Below are 9,916 nucleotides of genomic sequence, written 5' to 3' on the forward strand. Positions count from 1 at the left end.
AGGCAGCACTCAGCATGATGTAGCCTTTAACCCTCTACTACATGGGTGAACTTATACTATCCTTAAAGTCAAAGTACACCAGGCTTGAGTCAGTTGAGAGTAAATATCTGGGCCTAAATGTACTCATGCCCGGCAAGCACATTGTGACCTCAAGGAAAACAGGAGGAAAAGTAAAAACACCAAGCACACAGCAAATGTTTTTAAATGGCTGATTATCATACCGGCCACCCAAACTCCTCTGCTGCTGTCATATTGGTGCTAGATCTTGGGGAAAATGGGAGTTCCTTTTAACAGAGATGCCTATAAACAAGCAAGCTGAAAGCTAACAAATTTGAGAGAAAAGCATACAAAAATCTTGGCTGCTGGTGATGAGCCACAGAAAATCATGAACGTTCCAGTGCCAAGGGAGGAGGAAGTCTAATATCTAACATTGCAGACTTGGGAACATAGAAGCAACAAAGCCATAAGGAAGCCCAAATGCAAAAAAGACAAAAAAGGCACATAGCACATTTCCTCTTCATATGGGTGGCAATTCAAGCAAAGCTTTGGGCCTGCAGAGCACTTACCACAGTACCCGAAGCCCCTCAGTATTTAACATCAACATAACTTCCTGGAGGGCAACAAAAATCTGTCCCGGATTACTGGGTGATTTCTAATATGTACCATAACCAACACTAAGTCAACATTTTAAGGATCAAATTTCCTACTCTGCAGCATGTTGGAATGCATTCTTGGCATTAGACTTCTTCCCATTCCAGTCCACCCTTAGAAAATGCAGAAGCCACTAGGAAATAAAGACTCAACCTGTCCCAAGACAATATTCCAGCTATGCATAAGTGACTAACAGAAACAAATAGAAGTTCACTCAGATGTCCCTTCACATTCAGTAAACAACTAATTTCATCCATTTAAGTGGGAGGGGCAATTTTTGTGACTACTCAAGGTAATAAAGTCAATGTTCACCCTAACTTAGATTCCTCTAAAACCTAGAATTGGCTAAGAAGTTCATCACAAGCCCCTAAACACCTGCTGTCCATGGCAGGTGAACTATCGTGACCAATTCTGAGTTACTAAAAAGCCCCTTTTGTAAAATGCCAAAATGACAAGGCAAAAAAGAAGTTGGAAGCAATATTTCTAAACCAGAATCTGTGTTCAAGACTCCATACTTCTACATACACTGGAGCAGTGTAACCCATCCTCCTTTTCCAAGTGAAAGCACTGTGGCAGCCTGGCACTGGACACCCGATGCATCCTCAGCTGTTAAGCATCCACTGATGGTCCTTGACAAGTGCCAGACCCAACCACACATGGACCAGTAGGTAACGAGAAATCCAAATCACTACATTTCAGAGGCTCCCTAAGGAATAAGCATGTGTTTGCAGCATTTATGAGCTTCTCGGCCACAGCCACTCTAATCAAAAACAATATTAAAGGCCACTTCTATGAATAGATAGGCAAGATGCCTATGTGCAGGCTTACCCAACCCATCCATCTTAATATAAAGTCTAATCCAAGCAACTCAGCTTGAGCACAGCTCCCAGCTCTTCAGAAATAACAGCGGCCTAAGAGTCCAACAGGTCTTTGTGACTCCTGTTTTGTTTAAGAAAGGTCAACTAACTCTGCCAAGGAAGAAAAAGTCCAGGCTCACCAACAAAGTTGAACCATCCCACCACTGTAGAGCTGTCCAGGGCACTCTGAAGATGACATGACCTTCCTAACCCAAAATTACTTCAAAAGAGCCCCTGAATTGTCCAAGAACTTGGCGGGTTGTACCAAAGGCCCTACATGACCACAGGAACCACTAAGACCCTGGAACCACTCTTTTTCAAGGAATTTTATGGTTAGAGTCCAAATTCTCAAAGTCTTTGGAACAATGAGACAATTACAGGCCTCGGGATGGATGTGCAATATGGATTCTATAAAGCCCATGGAACTTAGAGTAGCATTATGAAAAGGCAAACTAATATTAATCTTCCTCTCCTTGAACATTTAGCTTCACAAATCATGCCTCCGAAAAGCTGTCCCAGGTTAACCCTGCGCAATTCTGATTGAACCTTATTCTCTAATTCCTTCAGCCCATATAGTTTGGTATACATCCATTTATAAAACCTTGCTTTGCAAGTTTTTCAGATGTGTGCACGTAAGCATGTTTCCCCAAGAAAACTAAATTCCTCTGAAGCAGATATTGCCTCTACCTTTTAAATTCCTTCCTAGTACCCAGTTGGTATTATTACATAGGGCCACAGGGCTATTTCCCACCCCCATTGGAATCTCTAGATCTCCCTGACTTAGAAATGATGCTCTCAACAAGTCTGAAGTTCTAATAACCTCACCCACCACCATGATACTAGGGAAGACCTGCACAATACTGAGCAAAACCACTGTCAGTATCAACCCAAGTTTTTGTATTTTAAGACAAGTTGACAGCCTTTGGTAAGTTAGCTGAACCCAAAAATTATGGTCAGGGCCATAATTACATTCATATCCCCTGGTATTGTATAAACAGCTAAGTCAAAAAGGCACTTCCAGAGGCCAAGCATGGTGGCTCACACCTGTAATCCCAACGCTTTGGGAGGTCAAGGCGAGAGGATTGCTTGAGGCCAGGAGTTCGAGACCAGCCTGAGCAACATAGTAAGACCCTGTCTCTACATACAAAAAAGGACACTTTCAGACTCTGGTCTTAAATGCAATTCTTGTGGGGGAAAAAAAAAAAAAAACTGGTTAGAGTCAGTAGATTTAGTTTAAAAAGATACCTTGAGAAGGTAAATCTGGTTATCTTACAGGACCACCAAAGTAGAGTACCACAGGCAGACAGCTAAAATATTCACAGATTATTCTTCTTCCTCCATAAAAATAACGTGTCACTGAAGGAACTCAGGTATGTTTTTAATCCTAAAATGGCAATTTCAAAAACAAAGATTCTATCTGCTCACATTACCCTTCAAATAAGATTTAGTGAGTCCCCAAACATTTGGACTTTGTACTGATCCAGGAAATGGGGTTAGGGGTATTAATTTTAATATGTATAAATGATACACTGAAGTCCAATAAAAACTACATAAATAACTCTAGCCCTTGGGTGGTGGGCTTATATTCCAGAGAGCAACAGCAAAACAGAGGCTGAGGATGACACTGAAGTTACAGTATCTTTTTTTTCCTTTCTGGTATTCCAAAAATGCAAACCCAACCCAAAATACATCTCACCAAACTACAACCCTTTCTGAAGGAGCAAGGCTTTAAAACTCAAAAGTCTCATAAACCAAGTTTTGGAGCATACTTACCTTACTATTGAACCTTAAAACCTTTCCAAGCTTCTGTTTATTTTCACTAAGAAACTGCAACTGATTTTTAATAGGGCACCACATGCCCTGAACTTAGCACGGAGCCAGGGCCATGGAGGCTTCACTGCCAGGGCAGCATCTTTCCACTTTAAATCTTTTTTAGATCACTTCTTATCTCCACACTCCCTGGCCCCTAGCACTACCATCTTCCCTATCCCCAAGTCTTTTTCACCAGTGTTATTTCACTCTACCACATGAGGAGACTAGCATTATCTTTGCTTGAAAACTGTTTATTAATTTGCCTGTCAAACATTCTATGGAGCCGTTTACATCTTACTACAGAAACCTCCTGGGTACATATTGACAGCTCAGCAAGTATTTACACAAAGCTCTGAAACATTTGGTTCCTTTAGAGACGAAGAAGATGCTGTGTCAAGCAGAGAGTTATCAAACACCTTTCCCTCTCTACCTTTTTCCTTCCTTTATGAAGAGAAGCTTCCTTCTAGCTCACCTCTAATATGCCTAAATTATACTTCTAAACTACTAAGCCAGGAGAGGAGAGAATGGAAATTCAGTGTGCTGGAGAAGAGAAAGAACAGCATTTCCAGGACCACATGCAAACCACACCACATAGTTTTTTTAAAACCATGGGTATGAGAACAGACAAATGCATCTATGAAATTGACCCTGAAACAACTTTTCCTGTTCCAATCTCAGGAACTTTTGCTCCCTCTCAGCAAAACTTACAGGGCAAGTCCAGGCACTCAGATTACAACCAACTGCCCAAACCAGACCTAGACCTGCCCCAACACCAGAGGAGTCTGGAGAGCTTAATGCTCTACCTCTCTACCTCCCTACCCTCCCAAAAGAGGTGGAATGTTAACACTGAATTTATGAATATCCACTTCTCACCCCACCCTTACCCCTCCAAGTGTAAAGCTCCTGGGGATCTTGAAGCACCTATTTTTCAAGTCTTGCTTTAATGAAGTCTACCTAACTTTTCAATTACTGTTCAGTGTTTTAAAACCACCAGCCAGGTGGAATGACTAATGACAAACAGATTAAGTTTCGAGGCAATAGTCTGGTACAGCTTTTTCTGCAAAGGGCCACAGACCATTGTGGCACTCAACTGTTCAGAGTTTGTTCCTGTGAATCCTTGGGACATAACAGCCTTAACTTCCTTAAGCCCAGGAGAAGAAAGATGGTCTCAAAACCCCTGACAAATAGACAGGAAGGAGCTGCCCTAATAACAAGCCAGTTATAGAAGCACAGATGGATGTGTAGCATCAGAGTAAGAAGGTCACGCAGATCACCAACTTCATTTTACTGATGAGGAGAAAACGAAAAACAGAGAAGGCAAATGACTTGCCCGGTGTCACACAGCTTAATCTGGAGCTGCATGTAGAAACTAAACTTGCTCTCTCCTCCTCCTCTTGTAATTCCTGTGCTCTTTACCCTTCATCACTATGCAACACACAATTCAGCGTACATCAGTAATGATAATGACCCATCCAAACAAGGAAAAACTCAGAGATAAAAGCCACAGGGAATCAGGACTCCATTTCAGAGCCCCAGGTATAGCTCACTGGCAGGAAAGAACTATTCAGTGCCAATTTATTTTGAGTATCATATTTTAACCGTATCTGCATGCTTCAGTTGCTTCTAGAATTTTGAGATTTTAAGCCAATCAATAAACCCTTTGGGGGGTGGGAATAGGAAAGTGTCCTGCCCATTACTTTGTTAGCCAATTCCCACATTTTTAAAAACAATTCACTAACCTCTCTGCAAAAGATCTACAGTAGACATCACATCCTACAGGAATCAATCCAACATATGAATGTTTAAAGCAATCCAAGCCATCTTGTTACAGCAGGTGCTGCTTGTCATGATTACTCTGTGTCACACAAAAAGGAAGGGACCTAAAAAGTCCTCACAGGGTCTGATGCACAAGAAGCCAACCTTGGTTCTGGCTGCTTTCTATCTTCTCACACCACCATCTCAACCCCAGTTCTCTCATGAACAGCAGAGAAACATGAAACCCCCACAACTAAAGTGCCATCTCAGTGTGGTTTTCCTGGTCCCTCCTACTTGAGAGAGCTCCAAGAGTCCTGTATTTCAGCCAGCCCAGAATTTCTGCCAGTAGGCATCCCCATAATAAATCCAGGATTCCTGTATCTGTTTCCCAGGAGTCGGAAATATCATTTGATACTTCCATAGCAGAAACAGCCAAACTTCTACAATCAAATCCAACTTGATTCCGGACTACTAATTGTATTTCATTTTTTACCTTGATAAACTGGTACTACTGTCAAGGTATTACCACTAAAGTCATCCCAAGTAAAAACCCTTACATTAAATCCAAGTGCACAGGTAACCTAAAACGATTTCATCAATATCAGGACCCAACACCTTGAGACACAAGTCTACTTATAAAAAGGGATAAAGGAAAAGTTTGTCAGCTGGTATCTTCTCAGCTCCTGTGAAAAAGACATATCCACAATACACGCACTTGCCTAATCTTTATTAAAAAAGTCAGAGTCAAGAGAACATTATCACCTTAGCTGCGTTAAGTCTTTGCAAAATATTCTTAATATAAGACTAGGTCAGAGAAAGAAGGAAGAGCAAGACCCTATCATTTAAGAATGCTTAAGAGCAGGGCATCCTGGTCTGAGAAGAGGGTTATCCTCAAGCAGCAAAGAAGAATTCAGAACAAAGTTTATGCACCTAGACTACTGCCACACACCTGAAGAAGCCCACAAAACTAGAAGTTGCACTGTTTCTTCCACAAGTGAAGGCTAACCAATCCATTCCCTTAGTCTCCAGGGAGTAGGCAACTGAACTAAAACTAAATAGGATTCTATGTTGTGTGGAGGGCCGGATCTAGTGATATTAAAAAAGATCGGAAAATTCATCCTAAGGCAGCACAGACAGGCTTCTAAACAGGAACTGTATTTATTTTCCTATCATTTACCCAGGACAGAGTATAGTACCTAGCATGTAGAAAATGTTCAATAATGTAATGACTGAAAAACAGAAATCAATGTGGCAAAAGTTGGTTTTGTTTTTTTTTTAAAGTTTACCTAAGTATCCCCAAACCATTAGAATTCAAATCAATTTTGCTTTCAAATGAGCCTTAACTTACCCCAAATTATTTCCTCTATTAGTTTTCAGCCAAAACAAAACAGAGGGAATGAGGGGAAGCAGTTATAGATTATAGAATGACCCAGAGACAAGAAGATGACCTCTGTCAGATCAGAACCTGGGCTGGAAAAAAAAAGAAAAAAAGAGGATGCTGTCTCCTAAGACAAAACTTATTCTCCAGACACTAGAAAAACAATTTAACATTCCCCTATTTCTTGCCCAGATGCAGAACGTCATGGAAGATGTGGAATCAAGGCACAGAGCTCCAAGCCCACCATCTAACACAGCTATTTTCAAAATTTCCAGCTCAATGGAAAAGCAGAAAAGTAGCTCTAGGATGGGGAGGGAATACAACCAATTAGGCCATCTAAGTGAACAAAATCTCCTCCAAGCACAAAGGTACAACCGCTGGGGGGGAAGGGGCCACGATCAGAGCTTTGCTTTTCTTTGAAAACATACATGATGACTCCATAGAATACCCAATATTCTGACCAAAGGACTGAAGACAGAGTATGGTGATGAGGGAAGAAAAGCAAATAAAATAAAATAGAACAGAATGTATAAAAAGGTACGTGAAAGTTACAGTTTGTAAGCAAATCTTCCCAAGATATCTTTATATCTTGGAAGACAGGAATAAATGGAACATACATTAAAATGGCCAATCTCTATTTCAAAGCTCTAAAATGACTGATGACAAAACAGAAAACTAGCCTTTTTTACATGCCAGGATCAAAAGATAAATTTCACCAAACCAAGTCTTTAGGAGAAAAACGAAAGTCCCTCTCAAGACCATGAAATGTATCAGCTTCCTTTTAAATTAAGCTGCTATCCCAAACTTCAATTAAAAAAAGAAAGTGTTAACAAGATTCAACATGTAAACAAAGAATGAGGCCAGCCTTCCTTAAAACAGAACACTTGAACCTAATATGAAATTCCCTCAGAAAGCTCCCAGTTCTAAACAAACAAAAAAACGTTTTCTGCCCCCAATAAAGATCCCACATTTGCCACTCAATAAAAAGCCCAGTAAAATAATTTCAATACTGCAAAGCGAACACTGTCAAAATTACTTAAGACAAATGCATCTTCAGAGCCATCAAAGAAGTCATTTATATCATCGGGAAAGTCACAAAACCAAAACAAACAGCAAACCCATTGTAGAGAAAAAAACTCAGCTACTGTTCTGACAACACAGAATCCATTTCAGGCTGCATAAAACATAACAAGCAAAATAAATCCAAGGTACAAGCAAAATGCCATTGCCTCCTCTTTTGTTTCGGGCACAATGTAACAAGGGCAGCCTGTCTGGGGCCCTGCTCCTGCTGATACAGTATTGCCGCTTAAACCTCCCTCCTCAAGGTCACAGCCAATTTCAGCTCTGGAATAAAAGCAGATAGTGGGAGCGATGGTTTGGGTTATCACTGGCAGAAAAGCAGAGTGTAAAAGTTTATGAGCTCATCAGGATTGTTGTACCATTACATCAGAGGCAATTATAAATGGCCAAGAGCAGGAGATGGGGAGCCAATCAGATCACAGATAGGATGTCAACCTAAGACCAACTGTCTCCTGGCTTTGACAGAAGGATTTTACCTCCATAATTCAAATCCCAAACCAAAGCAATCTGCACTTACTACTCCAATCACTCAGCTGTTTACCAGGACTTCCAGGGAGAAGCCCAGGCCACTGGGCCAGCGAAGCCCAAGACAGGAGATGGCCCAGGCTGCCCTGCGTGAACCACAGCCGGCCTCTAGCTGCCCCCAACCAGGTCCCTGCCCTCCCTCGAGGTCCCCACGAGCTCGAGGGGCCCCTCCTTGAAAGCACAGATGCAGGCGGCCTAGAGGAAGGCAAGGGGACAGAGAGGAGCGGCAAGTGAGCAAAGAAACGATCACTCAACTCCCAAGCTCCTACCACTGCCTACACCCCTAACCTGCGCCCCCAACACCCCCTTACCCTGGGCCTGGCCCTTTCCCACACACACTGCCCCGCACCCCCGGGAAGACCCCCGGAGTTCGAAGAGACCAAGGGAGAGGGAGAAGAGGAGCAGACACCTCTGGGAAAGTCCGACACAAAGGCTGAAGGAGAGAAGGAGAGGAAGGCAGACAGGCAGCCATTTTAAGAGAGAAGAGCCAGACAATGGCAGCTCCCCAGCGCCGGGGGCCCGGGACTGAGGGAAGCCCACGGCTGTGGCCCACTCCCCACAGCCGCCACCCACCCCGAAGACCACACTTGCCCCAGCCCCCTCCCTCCTCAGCTGTGTACCTGAGGGGTCCGGGCGAGCGGCTGCCCCCCGCCACCGCTGCTCCCGGGGCTCATGGGCGCGTGGTGGCTCCTTTGTTGGGCCCCTCCCGAAGCGGCCGCCGCCGCCGCTGCCGCCGCCGCAGCCCCCCAACACTGTGAGGCCATGTCCGCCGGGCCCTTGGCTGCGCCCCCGTCCTGGGGCCCGCCGCCGTAGTCGCCCCCGGGGTAGCCCTGGTAGCCCCGGGCCGAGCTGGGCGACGTGAGCAGTTGGTTGAGGGTGGGGGTGGCGGTAGGCTGGGGGGTTCCCCCGCCGGCCGCTGAGGGGCCGCCTCCCCCCATGGCCCCGAAGCGCTGCTGAGCGAAGGACGAAGACGACGAGGAGGCGGAGGCGCTGGAGGAGGGAGGCGGCTTGGAGCCGGCGGCCGCCGCTGCGCCGGAGCCCGGAGTGCCACCTCTCGGGGAGCTCAGCGCGTAGGCCTGGGGGGGCGGGGGGTAGGCGCTGCGGTTAGGGTAGTAGGAGTTGTACTGGTGGTTGGGGAAGCCGTGGTCGTGCGAGTTCTGCTGGGGCCCCGCGTAGGGCTCCAGGCCCCCGCCGCCGCCGCCGCTCTGCAGCGCTGCCAGGCCAGGGCTTTGTTGTCCGCCATGTTGTTGGTGGAAGACGGCGGCCGCCGCGGCGGCGACCGCAGACGGGCTCCGGCCGTAGGGCTGCCCGAAGCCGTACGCTGGGGGCGGCAAGGCGGCCGCGGCTGAGTGAGGAGGCGCCCCCACCCCATCGCTGCTGCCGCCACTGCCGCCGCCGGGCGGCTCCGTGAGGTTATTGTTCAGGGCGGGCCTAGGGCCCGCGTTCCCGTTCGAGTTCTTCAGGTCCGGCTCCGCGCCGGGCCCGCCGCTGCTGCCGGCTCCGCCGCCGCCGCCACCCCCATTGCTCTCGGCCCCGTCCTGCAGCTCCTTTCCCAGCGGCTGCGGCGGCCCCACGGTGGGGCCCTCGCTTTCCTGCCCGGCGGCTGCCTTCATTTCCCCGCGCTCGGCCGCTGCTGCCGCCGCCTCGCCCCCCGCCTCCTCCCGCTGCTGCTGCTCGGCTTTCTTCAGCTCCGAGGGCGGCGGCGGCGGGTTGCCCAGGCTGCTGGCGGCGGCGGGGGCGACCTGCGCGGCCATGATCCCCGCTGTCTCGTCCGCGGAGAGACCCGGCCCTGTCTTCGTCTTCTCCCCCCCTCCCACCCCGCCCCGGGGCCGAGTCCCCCGGGCTGCCCTCCCCACCC

The 9,916-nt window shown here is 46.7% G+C and overlaps 1 protein-coding gene across 2 annotated transcripts in view; it reads right to left on the reverse strand.

The window, feature by feature from the left end:
• ARID1A (AT rich interactive domain 1A (SWI-like)) overlaps positions 1–9,812 on the reverse strand; it is a 72,662-nt gene extending 62,850 nt beyond the window's left edge. The window contains exon 1 of one of the 2 annotated variants that reach the window (XM_012645988.1): positions 8,679–9,812. In XM_012645988.1, the coding sequence (XP_012501442.1) occupies positions 8,679–9,812 (1,134 nt within the window). The remainder of the gene's footprint in view (positions 1–8,678) is intronic. The other variant, XM_012645989.1, reaches the window with a different exon arrangement.
• Positions 9,813–9,916: the final 104 nt, after the last annotated feature.

This window comes from Propithecus coquereli, unplaced genomic scaffold, assembly GCF_000956105.1.
Source record: "Propithecus coquereli isolate 6110/MARCELLA unplaced genomic scaffold, Pcoq_1.0 Scaffold239, whole genome shotgun sequence".
NCBI lineage: Eukaryota > Metazoa > Chordata > Mammalia > Primates > Indriidae > Propithecus > Propithecus coquereli.